This window comes from Bombina bombina, chromosome 2 (assembly GCF_027579735.1).
Source record: "Bombina bombina isolate aBomBom1 chromosome 2, aBomBom1.pri, whole genome shotgun sequence".
Taxonomy (NCBI): domain Eukaryota; kingdom Metazoa; phylum Chordata; class Amphibia; order Anura; family Bombinatoridae; genus Bombina; species Bombina bombina.
Window position 1 is genome coordinate 223,379,429 of NC_069500.1, and position 19,612 is coordinate 223,399,040.

Here is a 19,612-nt window from a genome sequence, read left to right on the forward strand (position 1 = left end):
GGACATAATTGAGAGGGCTGGATTACCCGGGTCTCCTCACAATATACACAGGTATCAAATTCTGTCGTAGAGGGATCCCCCTCTAAAAATTAAAAATACTCCATAACTAGGTAACCCTATTTTATTCAAGAAACAACGGGCACCTATACCCCCAATGGCTGGGGCACTCACCACCTCCTATGACCCAGACAGTATAGAGAAACTCGCTCCTCTTGAGTGATGAAAATCAGGCAGTGAAACTCATCAACACTGATTGCTTAGGAGCGTTAATATGAGTCTGGATGGGTTCGCATAAAGACTCTCCCTGCATCTCCAGACTCTAACATTCATCAATGCTCTCACTGAGAGGCTGACAAGGCTACTTTAAACTCCAGTCCCACTTCAAAGGGTAGAAACCCTTCCTAAGGAACTACTCCAAAATCTTCTGACACTTCTTTGCCAACCTCCTGTGACGAAAGACAAAGCATGACTGGGGGATGAGGGAAGTGGGGGAGGTATTTAAGCCTTTGGCTGGGGCGTCTTTGCCTCCTCCTGGTGGCCAGGTTCAGTATTTCCCACAAGTAAGGAATGCAGCTGTGAACTCTCCCTGTATTAAGAAGGAAAACTCCCTTACCCCCAAGTAACAGTGGAAATAATTGAGTCCAATTGTGAACCAAAAAGGTTTTTACCTTGAAAAGAAAGATAGTAATCTTGTTTAAGACACCATATCAGCATTCCAAGATTTAAGCCATAAAGCTTTTCTAGTAAGAATAGCCAAAGACATAGATTTGATGTTAATTTTTATAACATCAAATATTGCATCGCAAAGAAAATGATTTGCATGTTGAAGTAGACTTATGTTAGATAACTTAGGGTCTGAAGACAACTGCTGAGTGAGGCTGTCCAACCAAAAAGTAGAGGCAGCAGCAATATCAGCTATAGATATAATTGGTCTACGAATATAGTCTGTATGCAAGTATGCTCTTCTAAGATAAGATTGAAGCTTCCTATCTAAAGGGTCTTTAAATGTAGTGCTGTCTTCCATAGGAATGGTAGTCCATTTGGGAAGAGTGGAAATAGCCCTAACAACTTTTGGGACCGTTTCCCAAAGTTCCAAATAAGCAAAAGGTTAGACCATTCTTTAGCAATCACATTCCCTTTGGATTAAGTGAAAAAATTGTGAGGAATGCTCCCATTATACAAGCGGGAATCCTGACCAATATGTTTAGGGATGTTAAATCCGGGACAAAACTGTAAATTCCTTTGGTCAATGAACAGATTGGGGCAAAGACTCTTGATCCGGAGGTTACAGATAAAGATTAAATTATTCCCCTATCCTCCAAATCCTCGATAAAGGTTGCTGCCTCTGAAGAATCATTGGTAACAATTAGATAGGACTCCTGGTCAATAACAAGGACACTGTCCTTCAAGAGATCAACAGTTTTGTTCTTTTTCAAGCAAAGAGAATCAGTCCAGGTATCCTATTGTTTCTGATGGATCCTAAAATGTAGAAACTTATACACAAGTTTATACAAAAGTTAATTATATCTGTACATGACATAAGCATCAGATATTGCATATATGTACCTACTGAAGCATATGCACATATTTAGTCTGTCATGTGGCCTTATAGATTAGAGAAGCAGCACATATAGACCAACAGGTACACAGCAGATACATGTAAATCCATGTCCAGCAGACTGCATATATTTACTAAGTAAACACACAATGTACATCGTTAATAAAATCATTCATGATAAATGATTAGTGTCTGTATGACAAACTTATGTGCATACATATAAATCACTCACCTAATGTTATAAAAGAAATACCAATAGATCTTATCTCTAAAGGATCTCTACTGATAGTAAAAATATTCCTGATTGATGTTTAGCATCTACATGATACAATCTGTGTGCATAAATAAATTATGCGTAACACAGGTATAAAAGAGATACCAATAGATTTTATCTCGAATGGATTTCCACTGTTGTACTAAAATACAGAAAAATCCACGGCTGCATTTGGAATTAAACATGCAGAGTGCAATGCATGACAGGTATATACCTAGAGGGGCATATACTATAGAATTGTGTACACTAATAGCATAGGAAATATCATGTCTTGCATATCTACTGACAGAAGTTCTGACAATGTAAATTCATTATGTGTGTGCTGAACATGCAATAAACAAACAGCTTCTTGCGATTTGTATATAATAATAGTATACATTACTGCAAATAATATTCCAAAGAGAATACAATGTACAATAGTATATAAAATGCAGATTAACATAAAACAATTATCTGTTTACATCCCCTGGCAACTGTAGATCACATAAGAATGTGCTGTGGTGTACAGCTTCCGAAAGGGTGTTGCAAAAAACACCTGCCTAGAGGATGTTATCAAATCTGAACCTTTAGGTTATCAGTACAATAATAATTTTGTACATTTATCTCAGGAGACTGAGTTAAATCACCAAAGTTACACTTACAGAAACTCTGTCCCTACTGATATTTCATCTATAGGAGGAGTCAGTCTTTTTTTTTTATAGTGTTACTTATAATAAAGTATGCAATAGAGAAAAACTTTTATACCTCTACACTATGTTAATACTCCCTCTGACACTGAAAATATCTCACAGAGCAATAAGCCTTAAAGCCCCTATGGATATCAAATAGCCCTTAAATTTCCCATGGCAGGTCCTGTATGGGTACTCACCCCCTTACTGGGACTTGTAGGCACTGAGAATAAGTTTATAATCTGGCCAAGAAAGTTTAAGTAAAACTCTAGTTGCTGAGGCTCCTTTTTGAGAGAGAAAAAGCCTGAGAACACTGAGAAGACGGAGATTCCTGTGGGAGGAAAGCCAGTGCTGCCATAATGAAACAAAAATATTATAAATATAATATTAGTTCAACAAGCATAAAAACCCGTTACAAATGATAAAACATTGGTCCCCAGCCTAATTGGAGCATCCTCTACAGAACCGCACATTGTGGTTCTCTTAAAGGGCCATACAACTAATTACTAAAAGTGCCCCCAAAAGTAATCCAAGTGCTGTCAAAGGGCTGCAAAGGATTAGAGGCGTCCCTGATAATTTTACAAATGACAACAGAACTGTTAGGGAGAAAAAATTGTGTCACAAGGAGAGCAGTTAATGTCCCCTTGTCTATGCTGTGTCTGAGTACCTACAAATAGCCTCTGGGCTGTGTGTGTGCTGTGTAAAGTCACTTACCTTACACAGCACCCCTCCACTGGGTTATCAGGCATGTCAATCCAGCTGCAGCACTATTCAGTAAACAGCCAATCCAGTGCAGGTATCTAGTACAGCCGAGGATTGCAGTAGGCAATACCCATGTCCCTCAGGGGGAGGTAAGGGATAAGTACCTGCAACACCTGAGGGTATTTATGGTTGAAGTTCTGTTGGGGAAATACTCTGCACATAACAGGGTATTCCATATGTCCCTGTATAATTCTGTTGATCAGAGTACCTCATCACCTCTACCGGTTCTGAGAGCCATCCTCACATGCTGAATAGTTTACAGCAACAGGAAAGGATTTATCTCAGTCAGTATTCTCATATGTCCCTCTCATGCAAATGTTACCATATGAGGGAAAAATGGGATTATTATCCCTATAAATTTGAAATAAAATCATGAGCACCTCCATCTTAACCATCTCCTTGAATAAGGCAAAGAAATATTAGGAAGGAACAGGAAGTCGGAGGGATATTAAAGCTCTTGATGTAGGGTGTATTTGCCTCCTCGTGGTGGCCAAGTGATTATTTCTTAATTGTGGACTCTCAACACAATAAGAAAGAAAAGTTGTGCTGAAAAGCAAGCTAAAATGGTTACCCCTCCATAGACAAGAGGAAAATAATCAGTTAAAGGAAAATAGTGTCTACAGCTCAGAATTAACTTCTGAGCGTGCTAAGCCAATTACTTTAAATTTAATGCAACAGTAAAAAATCTATTATTTTTTTAAAAGTGCTGAAAAAAAATCTCATATAATGCTGTATGCTTGTCAAATGCATGTCCCCAGACTATATGAATCATGTGTACATGTTAATGCTAATAGCCATTGGGCTGTGAAGGTACTGTCATCACCCATCATAGGCAATGCAAGTATGATGCCAAAGGATCTAAACATGTAAAAGCAGCCATAATCCAGGGGTTTGGCGGAAAAGACCAGATTTCACCTAGGAGGCCTGTAACATTTCTCGCTGAGAAAAGATCAACTCTTTGTTTACCCCTCTGACCAACAGGGTACTGTAAGAAAGAAATGGGCCTCAGATCAATTAGATGACCCCTCTCGACAACAAGTAGATCTGCACTTCACTTTCACCTCACTCTTCATCAAGGAGGCAAAAACTTAAATTATTCTTACCTGATAATTTTCTTTTCTTCAGATGGAAAGAGTCCACAGCTGCATTCATTACTTTTGAGAATTCAGAGTCAAAGACACCCCAGCCACAAGCTTAAATACCTCCCCCACTTCCCTCATCCCCCAGTCATTCTGCCGAGGAAACAAGGAACAGTAGAAGAAATATCAGGGTAAAAAGGTGCCAGAAGAACAAAAATAACAGATGCCCCACAGACAAAATAAGGGCGGGGAGCTGTTGACTCTTTCCATATGAAGAAAAGAAAATTATCAGGTAAGCATAATTTAAGTTTTTCTTCATAAATGGAAAGAGTCTATAGCTGCATTCATTACTTTTGGGAAAACAATACCTAAGCTATAGAGGACACTGAATGAAAAAACAGGAGGGTACAAGAGGTGGCCCATTCTGAGGGCACCAGGCCTGAAAACCCCTACCCAACAAAATCCTGCTTCGTACGAAGCCGAGAACTACTTTGATAAATAAGGAAAAGGTCCAAGGACACTGACCCGCAGATAGTCCACAAGCCTTGCTAGAGACCGCAGGAACTAGACTCGACTGAGTCAACAGCCTCCAAGAGACACCGTCGCCCAGCAGTCGGTCTCCAAACAATACACCCCTTACTAAAGAAAGGGAACAAACTACCGCATTCTTCCACAAAGAAGAAAAGACACAGGGAAAACATGATTGTACTTGTAAAGCGCGGCTAATCCCCCTTAAGGGACTCAAGGGGCTGCTCATTTTATCAACCTTGAAAGGAGGAAAGGCTGAGTAGACCTCGCCGGGGATCGAACTTGCAACCCTCGGTTTGCTACAGTGGACCACAGGGCATTAGTATGCTGAGCTAGCTGAAAAACTAGCATAAGGAACTCCAGAAAAAACCCTAAAAAGGGCACAAACAAAGCAAAAAACCTGAGAAAACGGGTCAGGCTAACAGAGACCAAACCAGTCTCATAGAAACAAGGGGAGGCAACGCCCAGACCCCAGATATACAGAAACCACGATACAAGGCCGGGAGTATGAAACAGATAGAGGATCTTCCTCTAACACAGTGCAACCGCACTCTAGAAAGACGAAGGTTCCCAAGTCGCAAAAAGGTAGCTCAGAATACCGAAATATTCAGAAACGAAACCTCGTGCAGCAAGCTCAGATAGGTTTGAAAAACACCACCTGAAGCAAAAACATTGCACGATGCAGTCATCTAAAAATAACTCTGAAACTTAAATACTTGCGGGGCAAGTAGAAAGCAGCTGAAGATAGGATCCTTCAGATTGCCAAGTATCCACTAACCGTAACCAGCAGATAACGTTGCAGGCTAAGAGCCGCCAGTCCTTCCCACAAATCTTGATATAGAAACCTCAAGAGGCTTACCGTACCCCAAATGCTCCGAGGACAAAATAGCAGAGCAACAGATCTCAGATCCTGCTCCAACACCAGACCAGCCCAAGCGATAGACAGGGGGGGACAGAAAGCTCCCAACCACAAGCCCAGAGGGAATGGAGAGAAAAAGGGGGGACTCATCCACCCCAACAGAGCTCGGGTGCCAACCCAATCCGCTCCTCCAAAATAAAGCACTTCCAAGGAGAACCCCCTAGGACCTGGGACAGAGAAAAGTGCAATAGATCCGTAGGAAGACCTGTCACAACTCTCTTAGTCTCTACATAGAGAGATCAATTTCAAACATGTGGAACAAAGCCCACAGAGGAGAAGATGCTGCCCCTTACAGAAATAAGCCACCTGATCCAACCTCCTACACACAGGGCAGGACAATGACCCTCCAAATATAGGAAACACCAGCTCATAAGGAAGACACACTATCCCCTCAAAAGGGAAGGGCACAGATAAGAACAGCGTACAAGTCCACAAGACATGAAGCCAAAGTATGATCAAAACACAGACCGAATGAAAAATCATCCAGACACCACTGTTGACCTAACAGAGAAAAAAACTCCCCATGAAAAGGAGCACACACCGTCCGAAGGACAAGTCAGGCCTTAAAGTTTATAACCAGTACCCAAAGGTGGATGTGAACTCTGGCCTTCCTGCTTGCAACCCCAATGAGCTAGCCCCTATGTCGCAACATAAGGTCCCTGAAAAAACGGGGTCGTCCCGAACCAGTCCACAGGATCATAAGTCTCCAGACATCCAAGAAGGATCCAAGACAAGAACCCTGGACCCAGAATTGTCCTAGAACGTACGACACCCCCAGGAAACACAAGATACCTCGCCTGAAGCAATCAGACTTCACAGGGGATGATAACCGGGGAACCCGGAAAACGGGTACAGGACTCACTCGTAATTCCCAGGCCAAAGGGAAGAGAATATCCTTGGCCGGAGATCAACACCCCCCAACAAGGTGCTAGGCCGCGATAATGTCATGCAATTTCTCTAGAGCCCAAGGGCAACACAAGGGAAATGAGAACGAGAACAGTCACCCAAAAGAGAGAGAGTAGAAAGGAAAGGCTCCATAATCCTTTAAGATTAACGTTCCAGATGACCACACCCAAGGGAGAAGAATGCAAAGCATCCCAAACCCAGACAGAAAAACATCCCATAAGCAGAAAGCTTGGAAAAAGAGACAACACCCTCTATCTCCCCTGATATGGAGACGACTAACTCCCGAAGGAAGACAGAGCATCACGGCCTTCACTTCCTAATTAAGCGGCCAAAGCCGCGAGAAAAAACAGACAAAGTCCAGAAAGCCTCGACCCAAAGGAAGAGAACCTCTAAATGGAACAAGTCCTAAAAGGACACTTCCAAAGAGACCATGAAAGGCAAAACTGTAAGAACGGCGGTATGAAGGACCTAAATCCTCCAAATCTTCAACCCACAACTGGAAGGAATGCTCTAGTTTCCGGAAAATTCGGAAATGACTGAGCATGTCGCCGCGGATCACTAGATTGAAAAGCGAATGAGGACTGAACTAATCCCCCATGTCCCTAAGCAACCACGGACCATGAAGTCCTCTCAGGATGCTAGTTGAAGCTTGTAAAATAACAAGTAAACAACACAAATCATATTGTGATCACTAGGCGCCCTCACCAGGCCAGCCGGACATAAAAAGGCGCCACGTGTCTGAACTAGGCCTCAAAGACAAAAGGATTTGTACCCAGTCAGGACCAGCCTGAACCCAAGGGCCACAGCACTGTCAAGGCCGCAAAGAGTCTCCCCAGAGATGGAGGGATAAAGAACAGTCAGACAGAACATAGGACTAGATACAAGTTTTCTCTGTGAAATAATCACAAACAAAGATACCTCCTAGTGTAATAAAGTTGGTACAAGCAAATAATGTGATGATCAAAATAGTACTCACAAGTGGAGCAGCACCCAATTGTGCTAATTCAAACAGACTGGGATCTCTCAGTGTCCCAGCTCACTGACACAGCAAGGATACTGGTGCCTCCAACGTCCTACTGGACCAAATAAGCTCAGACTCTCAAAGCGGTTAGTAAAAACCACAATTTAATAAAGGAAAAATTAAAGGTGCCAAAGATATAACACTTGATATTAAAATACAATAAGCAACACTTTTCTCAGACTGCTGTCTCTGTTTCATCTGGCCTGATGAAATAGACAGCATTCTGAGAAACGCATTGCTTATTGTCTGTTAGTGTGTTTTCAGCAGCCTAGTTAGCACAATCTTGACCTACACATGCACAAGTGTGTGCCCTCTACATGTGATTTCACCATATATGGAAATAGTCTTTGGAACATCAGCAGCTATAAGGAGGCTTTAGAGTGACTACGACCTTCACCTAAGTGAAGAAACAATAACCTTGCACAGCTTAGCACTAGACTGCCCTGCAGAATATAAACTTCCAACTACCTCAAGGTAGAAGTAACAGGAGTAGGACTATAATCCCATCTATCCTGTTATGGACATTACTAAACATGGAAAGAGTAGTCAACTTTAAGGAGATAACTTACTGTTCATTTCAACTCAGAAGAGTCTGTTGTTGGTCAGAATAATTTAGGGATAGCTATGATATAAGCTATTTGTGTGGGTAAAGCACAAAAAACCCTGAAAACTGACACAGAATTCAGTAATTGCAAAGACTAAAAATATTTCCAGCAAAGTGTGAAATGGCTTAGCAGTGAAAAAAAGTATGTTTCAAATTATAGCAAGATAAAAATATTTAGCAAGTTATCTTTCGAATATGTGACCAAAAGAAGTTTTCAGATTTACAAGCATAAATCATGTTATATGCTAGGCCATACCTACCTAAAGTCTTCAGAAGCAGTGTTGTGTGAAGAAGCATTACAAGAGGAGCCATATATTGTAGTGCAATAACACAAAGGTAATAAAATACTCGAGCCACCTGCAAAAAAAGAAATATCCATAAGCAACTCAATGCAAAATATGTTAACAGTAACTGTTTTCAAAAACTCATATACAAAACATCTATCTATATATTAAATATATATATATATATATATATATATATACACAGTTATATATTCATCCGAGCTGGTATAGCACTCACAGTAACATTAATATAAATATATTCAGTATCCTGCCCGGGGTGCTTTAAAGAGCAAATACGTGTATCCAAAAAGTAAAAAGCACTCACCAGGTCTTGAAATCAAACACTTGTTTAATAAGAGTGACGTTTCGGGGTTGCCCCCATCCTCAGACAATATTTGTTGTCTGAGGACGGGGGCAACCCCGAAACGTCACTCTTATTAAACAAGTGTTTGATTTCAAGACCTGGTGAGTGCTTTTTACTTTTTGGATACATATATATATACATATATATAACAGAATTTATGCTTACCTGATAAATTACTTTCTCCAACGGTGTGTCCGGTCCACGGCGTCATCCTTACTTGTGGGATATTCTCTTCCCCAACAGGAAATGGCAAAGAGTCCCAGCAAAGCTGGTCACATGATCCCTCCTAGGCTCCGCCCACCCCAGTCATTCGACCGACGGACAGGAGGAAATATATATAGGAGAAACCATATGATACCGTGGTGACTGTAGTTAGAGAAAATAATTCATCAGACCTGATTAAAAAACCAGGGCGGGCCGTGGACTGGACACACCGTTGGAGAAAGTAATTTATCAGGTAAGCATAAATTCTGTTTTCTCCAACATTGGTGTGTCCGGTCCACGGCGTCATCCTTACTTGTGGGAACCAATACCAAAGCTTTAGGACACGGATGAAGGGAGGGAGCAAATCAGGTCACCTAAATGGAAGGCACCACGGCTTGCAAAACCTTTCTCCCAAAAATAGCCTCAGAAGAAGCAAAAGTATCAAATTTGTAAAATTTGGTAAAAGTGTGCAGTGAAGACCAAGTCGCTGCCTTACATATCTGGTCAACAGAAGCCTTGTTCTTGAAGGCCCATGTGGAAGCCACAGCCCTAGTGGAGTGAGCTGTGATTCTTTCAGGAGGCTGCCGTCCGGCAGTCTCATAAGCCAATCGGATAATGCTTTTAAGCCAAAAGGAAAGAGAGGTAGAAGTCGCTTTTTGACCTCTCCTTTTACCAGAATAAACAACAAACAAGGAAGATGTTTGTCTGAAATCTTTAGTAGCCTCTAAATAGAATTTTAGAGCACGGACTACGTCCAAATTGTGTAACAAACGTTCCTTCTTTGAAACTGGATTCGGACACAAAGAAGGTACAACTATCTCCTGGTTAATATTTTTGTTGGAAACAACTTTCGGAAGAAAACCAGGCTTAGTACGCAAAACCACCTTATCTGCATGGAACACCAGATAGGGCGGAGAACACTGCAGAGCAGATAACTCTGAAACTCTTCTAGCAGAAGAAATTGCAACCAAAAACAAAACTTTCCAAGATAATAACTTAATATCTACGGAATGTAAGGGTTCAAACGGAACCCCTTGAAGAACTGAAAGAACTAGATTTAGACTCCACGGAGGAGTCAAAGGTCTGTAAACAGGCTTGATCCTAACCAGAGCCTGAACAAATGCTTGAACATCTGGCACAGCTGCCAGTCTTTTGTGAAGTAAAACAGATAAAGCAGAGATCTGTCCCTTCAGAGAACTTGCAGATAATCCTTTCTCCAAACCTTCTTGTAGAAAGGATAGAATCTTAGGAATTTTTATCTTGTTCCATGGGAATCCTTTAGATTCACACCAACAGATATATTTTTTCCATATTTTATGGTAAATTTTTCTAGTTACAGGCTTTCTAGCCTGAATCAGAGTATCTATTACAGAATCTGAAAACCCACGCTTTGATAAAATCAAGCGTTCAATCTCCAAGCTGTCAGTTGGAGGGAAACCAGATTCGGATGTTCGAATGGACCCTGAACAAGAAGGTCCTGTCTCAAAGGTAGCTTCCATGGTGGAGCCGATGACATATTCACCAGGTCTGCATACCAAGTCCTGCGTGGCCACGCAGGAGCTATCAAGATCACCGAGGCCCTCTCCTGATTGATCCTGGCTACCAGCCTGGGGATGAGAGGAAACGGTGGGAATACATAAGCTAGGTTGAAGGTCCAAGGTGCTACTAGTGCATCTACTAGAGTCGCCTTGGGATCCCTGGATCTGGACCCGTAGCAAGGAACCTTGAAGTTCTGACGAGACGCCATCAGATCCATGTCTGGAATGCCCCATAATTGAGTTATTTGGGCAAAGATTTCCGGATGGAGTTCCCACTCCCCCGGATGGAATGTCTGACAACTCAGAAAATCCGCTTCCCAATTTTCCACTCCTGGGATGTGGATCGCAGACAAGTGGCAGGAGTGATCCTCCGCCCATTGAATTATCTCGGTCACTTCTTTCATCGCCAGGGAACTCCTTGTTCCCCCCTGATGATTGATATATGCAACGGTCGTCATGTTGTCTAACGGAAACCTTATGAATTTGGCCTTTGCTAGTTGAGGCCAAGCTCTGAGAGCATTGAATATCGCTCTCAGTTCCAGAATGTTTATCGGGAGAAGAGACTCTTCCCGAGACCATAGACCCTGAGCTTTCAGGGATTCCCAGACCGCGCCCCAGCCCACTAGGCTGGCGTCGGTCGTGACAATGACCCACTCTGGTCTGCGGAAGCTCATTCCCTGTGACAGATTGTCCAGGGTCAGCCACCAACGGAGTGAATCTCTGGTCTTTTGATCTACTTGAATCGTCGGAGACAAGTCTGTATAATCCCCATTCCACTGTCTGAGCATGCACAGTTGTAATGGTCTTAGATGAATTCGTGCAAAAGGAACTATGTCCATTGTTGCAACCATCAATCCTATTACTTCCATGCACTGCGCTATGGAAGGACGAGGAACAGAATGAAGTACTTGACAAGAGCTTAGAAGTTTTGATTTTCTGACCTCTGTCAGAAAAATCCTCATTTCTAAGGAATCTATTATTGTTCCCAAGAAGGGAACTCTTGTTGACGGGGACAGAGAACTTTTTTCTTTGTTCACTTTCCATCCGTGAGATCTGAGAAAGGCTAGGACGATGTCCGTATGAGCCTTTGCTTTTGACATGGACGACGCTTGAATCAGGATGTCGTCCAAGTAAGGTACTACTGCAATGCCCCATGGTCTTAGAACCGCTAGAAGGGACCCTAGTACCTTTGTGAAAATCCTTGGAGCAGTGGCTAATCCGAATGGAAGTGCCACAAACTGGTAATGCTTGTCCAGAAAAGCGAACCTTAGGAACTGATGATGTTCCTTGTGGATAGGAATATGTAGGTACGCATCCTTTAAATCCACGGTAGTCATAAATTGATTTTCCTGGATAGTAGGTAGGATCGTTCGAATAGATTCCATTTTGAACGATGGTACCCTGAGAAATTTGTTTAGGATCTTTAGATCCAAAATTGGTCTGAATGTTCCCTCTTTTTTGGGAACTATGAACAGATTGGAATAAAAACCCATTCCTTGTTCTCTTATTGGAACTGGATGTATCACTCCCATCTTTAACAGGTCTTCTACACAATGTAAGAATGCCTGTCTCTTTATTTGGTTTGAAGATAATTGAGACCTGTGGAACCTTCCCCTTGGGGGTAGTTCCTTGAATTCCAGGAGATAACCTTGAGAAACTATTTCTAGCGCCCAAGGATCCTGAACATCTCTTGCCCAAGCCTGAGCAAAGAGAGAAAGTCTGCCCCCCACTAGATCCGGTCCCGGATCGGGGGCTATCCCTTCATGCTGTTTTGGTAGCAGTGGTAGGCTTCTTGGCCTGCTTACCCTTGTTCCAGCCTTGCATTGGTTTCCAGGCTGGTTTGGGTTGTGAAGTATTACCCTCTTGCTTAGAGGATACAGAATTAGAGACTGGTCCGTTTCTGCGAAAGGGACGAAAATTAGGCTTATTTTTAGCCTTAAAAGACCTATCCTGTGGGAGGGCGTGGCCCTTTCCCCCAGTGATGTCTGAAATCTCTTTCAAATCAGGTCCAAATAATGTTTTACCTTTGAAAGGAATGTTAAGCAATTTTGTCTTGGAAGACACATCCGCTGACCAAGACTTTAGCCAAAGCGCTCTGCGTGCCACGATAGCAAACCCTGAATTTTTCGCCGCTAATCTAGCTAATTGCAAAGCGGCATCTAAAACAAAAGAGTTAGCCAATTTAAGTGCTTGAACTCTGTCCATAACCTCCTCATACGAAGATTCTTTACTGAGCGATTTTTCTAGTTCCTCGAACCAGAAACACGCTGCCGTAGTGACAGGAACAATGCATGAAATTGGTTGTAGAAGGTAACCTTGCTGTACAAAAATCTTTTTAAGCAAACCCTCTAATTTCTTATCCATAGGATCTTTGAAAGCACAACTATCTTCGATAGGAATAGTAGTGCGTTTGTTTAGAGTAGAAACCGCCCCCTCGACCTTGGGGACTGTCTGCCATAAGTCCTTTCTGGGGTCGACCATAGGAAATAATTTCTTAAATATAGGGGGGGGGGAACAAAAGGTATGCCGGGCCTTTCCCACTCTTTATTTACTATGTCCGCCACCCGCTTGGGTATAGGAAAAGCGTTGGGGGCACCGGAACCTCTAGGAACTTGTCCATCTTACATAATTTCTCTGGAATGACCAAATTGTCACAATCATCCAGAGTAGATAACACCTCCTTAAGCAGTGCGCGGAGATGTTCTGATTTAAATTTAAATGTCACAACATCAGGTTCAGCTTGATGAGAAATTTTTCCTGAATCTGAAATTTCTCCATCAGACAAAACCTCCCTCATGGCCCCTTGAGATTGGTGTGAGGGTATGTCAGAACAGTTATCATCAGCGTCCTCTTGCTCTTCAGTGTTTAAAACAGAGCAATCGCGCTTTCTCTGATAAGTAGGCATTTTGGATAAAAGATTTGCTATGGAGTTATCCATTACAGCCGTTAATTGTTGCATGGTAATAAGTATAGGCGCACTAGATGTACTAGGGGCCTCCTGTGTGGGCATAACTGGTGTAGACACAGTAGGGGATGATGTAGTATCATGTTTACTCCCCTCATTTGAGGAATCATCTTGGGCAATATCATTATCTGTGGCATTACTGTCCTTACTTTGTTTGGACACTATGGCACAATTATCACATAAATTTAAATGGGGAGACACATTGGCTTTCATACATATAGAACATAGCTTATCTGATGGTACAGACATGTTAAACAGGCTTAAACTTGTCAACAAAGCACAAAAAACGTTTTAAAATAAAACCGTTACTGTCACTTTAAATTTCAAACTGAAAACACTTTATTACTGAATATGTGAAAAAGTATGAAGGAATTGTTCAAAATTCACCAAAAATTTCACCACAGTGTCTTAAAGCATTAAAAGTATTGCACACCAAATTTCAGAGCTTTAACCCTTAAATTAACGGAACCGGAGCCGTTTTTACATTTAACCCCTATAGAGTCCCAGCTATATGCTTTGCTGAGACCCAACCAAGCCCAGAGGGGAATACGATACCAAATGACGCCTTCTAGAAGCTTTTTCAGTGATTCTTAGCTCCGGACACATGCATCTGCATGCCTTGCTCTCCAAAAACAACTGCGCATTAATGGCGCGAAAATGAGGCTCTGTCTATAACTAGAAAGGCCCCCATCTGAAAAAGGTGTCCAACACAGTGCCTGCCGTTTTTCTAAACGTTCCCCAAGATTATAATACCAATTATTAGTTAGAATCTGCATAATATGCCTAGTAAAGCAATCGTTTTAGCCCAGAAAAATGTCTACCAGTTTTTAAGCCCTTTTTGAAGCCCTTTATTCTTTTATGTTTAACTAAGAAAATGGCTTACCGGTCCCCATGAGGGGAAATGACAGCCTTCCAGCATTACATGGTCTTGTTAGAAATATGGCTAGTCATACCTTAAGCAGAAAAGTCTGCTAACTGTTTCCCCCAACTGAAGTTACTTCATCTCAACAGTCCTGTGTGGAAACAGCAATCGATTTTAGTTACTGTCTGCTAAAATCATCTTCCTCTTACAAACAGAAATCTTCATCCTTTTCTGTTTCAGAGTAAATAGTACATACCAGCACTATTTTAAAATATACAAACACTTGATAGAAGAATAAAACTACATTTAAACACCAAAAAACTCTTAACCATCTCCGTGGAGATGTTGCCTGTGCAACGGCAAAGAGAATGACTGGGGTGGGCGGAGCCTAGGAGGGATCATGTGACCAGCTTTGCTGGGACTCTTTGCCATTTCCTGTTGGGGAAGAGAATATCCCACAAGTAAGGATGACGCCGTGGACCGGACACACCAATGTTGGAGAAAACAGAATTTATGTTTACCTGATAAATTACTTTCTCCAACGGTGTGTCCGGTCCATGGCGTCATCCTTACTTGTGGGATATTCTCCTCCCCAACAGGAAATGGCAAAGAGCCCAGCAAAGCTGGTCACATGATCCCTCCTAGGCTCCGCCTTCCCCAGTCATTCGACCGACGTAAAGGAGGAATATTTGCATAGGAGAAATCATATGATACCGTGGTGACTGTAGTTAAAGAAAATAAATTATCAGACCTGATTAAAAAACCAGGGCGGGCCGTGGACCGGACACACCGTTGGAGAAAGTAATTTATCAGGTAAACATAAATTCTGTTTTCTCCAACATAGGTGTGTCCGGTCCACGGCGTCATCCTTACTTGTGGGAACCAATACCAAAGCTTTAGGACACGGATGAAGGGAGGGAGCAAATCAGGTCACCTAGATGGAAGGCACCACGGCTTGCAAAACCTTTCTCCCAAAAATAGCCTCAGAAGAAGCAAAAGTATCAAATTTGTAAAACTTAGTAAAAGTGTGCAGTGAAGACCAAGTCGCTGCCTTACATATCTGATCAACAGAAGCCTCGTTCTTGAAGGCCCATGTGGAAGCCACAGCCCTAGTAGAATGAGCTGTGATTTTTTCAGGAGGCTGCCGTCCGGCAGTCTCGTAAGCCAATCTGATGATGCTTTTAATCCAAAAAGAGAGAGAGGTAGAAGTTGCTTTTTGACCTCTCCTTTTACCAGAATAAACAACAAACAAAGAAGATGTTTGTCTAAAATCCTTTGTAGCATCTAAATAGAATTTTAGAGCACGAACTACATCCAAATTGTGCAACAAACGTTCCTTCTTTGAAACTGGATTCGGACACAAAGAAGGCACGACTATCTCCTGGTTAATGTTTTTGTTAGAAACAACTTTCGGAAGAAAACCAGGTTTAGTACGTAAAACCACCTTATCTGCATGGAACACCAGATAAGGAGGAGAACACTGCAGAGCAGATAATTCTGAAACTCTTCTAGCAGAAGAAATTGCAACCAAAAACAAAACTTTCCAAGATAATAACTTAATATCAACGGAATGTAAGGGTTCAAACGGAACCCCCTGAAGAACTGAAAGAACTAAATTGAGACTCCAAGGAGGAGTCAAATGTTTGTAAACAGGCTTGATTCTAACCAGAGCCTGAACAAAGGCTTGAACATCTGGCACAGCTGCCAGCTTTTTGTGAAGTAACACAGACAAGGCAGAAATCTGTCCCTTCAAAGAACTTGCAGATAATCCTTTCTCCAAACCTTCTTGAAGAAAGGATAGAATCTTAGGAATTTTTACCTTGTCCCAAGGGAATCCTTTAGATTCACACCAACTGATATATTTTTTCCATATTTTGTGGTAGATTTTTCTAGTTACAGGCTTTCTGGCCTGAACAAGAGTATCAATGACAGAATCTGAGAACCCTCGCTTTGATAAGATCAAGTGTTCAATCTCCAAGCAGTCAGTTGGAGTGAGACCAGATTCGGATGTTCGAACGGACCTTGAACAAGAAGGTCTCGTCTCAAAGGTAGCTTCCATGGTGGAGCCCATGACATATTCACCAGGTCTGCATACCAAGTCCTGCGTGGCCACGCAGGAGCTATCAAGATCACCGATGCCCTCTCCTGATTGATCCTGGCTACCAGCCTGGGGATGAGAGGAAACGGCGGGAATACATAAGCTAGTTTGAAGGTCCAAGGTGCTACTAGTGCATCTACTAGAGTCGCCTTGGGATCCCTGGATCTGGACCCGTAGCAAGGAACCTTGAAGTTCTGACGAGAGGCCATCAGATCCATGTCTGGAATGCCCCACAATTGAGTAATTTGGGCAAAGATTTCCGGATGGAGTTCCCACTCCCCCGGATGAAATGTCTGACGACTCAGAAAATCCGCTTCCCAATTTTCCACTCCTGGGATGTGGATTGCAGACAAGTGGCAGGAGTGAGTCTCCGCCCAGTGAATGATTTTGGTCACTTCTTCCATCGCCAGGGAACTCCTTGTTCCCCCCTGATGGTTGATGTACGCAACAGTCGTCATGTTGTCTGATTGAAACCGTATGAACTTGGCCTTTGCTAGCTGAGGCCAAGCCTTGAGAGCATTGAATATCGCTCTCAGTTCCAGAATATTTATCGGGAGAAGAGTTTCTTCCCGAGACCAAAGACCCTGAGCTTTCAGGGGTCCCCAGACCGCGCCCCAGCCCACCAGACTGGCGTCGGTCGTGACAATGACCCACTCTGGTCTGCGGAAGCTCATCCCCTGTGACAGGTTGTCCAGGGACAGCCACCAACTGAGTGAATCTCTGGTCCTCTGATCTACTTGTATCGTCGGAGACAAGTCTGTATAGTCCCCATTCCACTGACTGAGCATGCACAGTTGTAATGGTCTTAGATGAATTCGCGCAAAAGGAACTATGTCCATTGCCGCTACCATCAAACCTATTACTTCCATGCACTGCGCTATGGAAGGAAGAGGAACAGAATGAAGTATTTGACAAGAGTTTAGAAGTTTTGATTTTCTGGCCTCTGTCAGAAAAATCCTCATTTCTAAGGAGTCTATTATTGTTCCCAAGAAGGGAACCCTTGTTGACGGAGATAGCGAACTTTTTTCTACGTTCACTTTCCACCCGTGAGATCTGAGAAAGGCCAGGACAATGTCCGTGTGAGCCTTTGCTTGTGGAAGGGACGACGCTTGAATCAGAATGTCGTCCAAGTAAGGTACTACTGCAATGCCCCTTGGTCTTAGCACCGCTAGAAGGGACCCTAGTACCTTTGTGAAAATTCTTGGAGCAGTGGCTAATCCGAACGGAAGTGCCACAAACTGGTAATGCTTGTCCAGGAATGCGAACCTTAGGAACCGATGATGTTCCTTGTGGATAGGAATATGTAGATACGCATCCTTTAAATCCACCGTGGTCATGAATTGACCTTCCTGGATGGAAGGAAGAATTGTTCGAATGGTTTCCATTTTGAACGATGGAACCTTGAGAAACTTGTTTAGGATCTTGAGATCTAAGATTGGTCTGAATGTTCCCTCTTTTTTGGGAACTACGAACAGATTGGAGTAGAACCCCATCCCTTGTTCTCCTAATGGAACAGGATGAATCACTCCCATTTTTGTCTTCTACACAATGTAAGAATGCCTGTTTTTTTATGAGGTCTGAAGACAATTGAGACCTGTGGAACCTCCCCCTTGGGGGAAGCCCCTTGAATTCCAGAAGATAACCTTGGGAGACTATTTCTAGTGCCCAAGGATCCAGAACATCTCTTGCCCAAGCCTGAGCGAAGAGAGAGAGTCTGCCCCCCCACCAGATCCGGTCCCGGATCGGGGGCCAACATCTCATGCTGTCTTGGTAGCAGTGGCAGGTTTCTTGGCCTGCTTTCCTTTGTTCCAGCCTTGCATTGGCCTCCAGGCTGGCTTGGCTTGAGAAGTATTACCCTCTTGCTTAGAGGACGTAGCACTTGGGGCTGGTCCGTTTCTGCGAAAGGGACGAAAATTAGGTTTATTTTTGGCTTTGAAATACCTATCCTGAGGAAGGGCGTGGCCCTTGCCTCCAGTGATATCAGAGATAATCTCTTTCAAGTCAGGACCAAACAGCGTTTTCCCCTTGAAAGGAATGTTAAGCAATTTGTTCTTGGAAGACGCATCCGCTGACCAAGATTTTAGCCAAAGCGCTCTGCGCGCCACAATAGCAAAACCAGAATTTTTCGCCGCTAACCTAGCCAATTGCAAAGTGGCGTAGAGGGTGAAAGAATTAGCCAATTTGAGAGCATGAATTCTGTCCATAATCTCCTCATAAGAAGAAGAATTATTATTGAGCGCCTTTTCTAGTTCATCGAACCAGAAACACGCTGCTGTAGTGACAGGAACAATGCATGAAATTGGTTGTAGAAGGTAACCTTGCTGAACAAACATCTTTTTAAGCAAACCCTCTAATTTTTTATCCATAGGATCTTTGAAAGCACAACTATCTTCTATGGGTATAGTGGTGCGTTTGTTTAGAGTAGAAACCGCCCCCTCGACCTTGGGGACTGTCTGGCATAAGTCCTTTCTGGGGTCGACCATAGGAAACAATTTCTTAAATATAGGGGGAGGGACGAAAGGTATACCGGGCCTTTCCCATTCTTTATTTACAATGTCCGCCACCCGCTTGGGTATAGGAAAAGCTTCGGGGGGCCCCGGGACCTCTAGGAACTTGTCCATTTTACATAATTTCTCTGGAATGACCAAATTCTCACAATCATCCAGAGTAGATAACACCTCCTTCAGCAGAGCGCGGAGATGTTCCAATTTAAATTTAAATGTAATCACATCAGGTTCAGCTTGTTGAGAAATTTTCCCTGAATCTGAAATTTCTCCCTCAGACAAAACCTCCCTGGCCCCCTCAGACTGGTGTAGGGGCACTTCAGAACCAATATCATCAGCGTCCTCATGCTCTTCAGTATTTTCTAAAACAGAGCAGTCGCGCTTTCGCTGATAAGTGGGCATTTTGGCTAAAATGTTTTTGATAGAATTATCCATTACAGCCGTTAATTGTTGCATAGTAAGGAGTATTGGCGC

The 19,612-nt window shown here is 42.8% G+C and overlaps 1 protein-coding gene across 1 annotated transcript in view; it reads right to left on the reverse strand.

Moving 5' to 3' along the window:
• TMEM161B (transmembrane protein 161B) overlaps positions 1–19,612 on the reverse strand; it is a 304,648-nt gene that overhangs the window by 30,755 nt on the left and 254,281 nt on the right. The window contains exon 12 of the mRNA XM_053701478.1: positions 8,580–8,676. Coding sequence (XP_053557453.1) covers positions 8,580–8,676 — 97 coding nt within the window. The remainder of the gene's footprint in view (positions 1–8,579; positions 8,677–19,612) is intronic.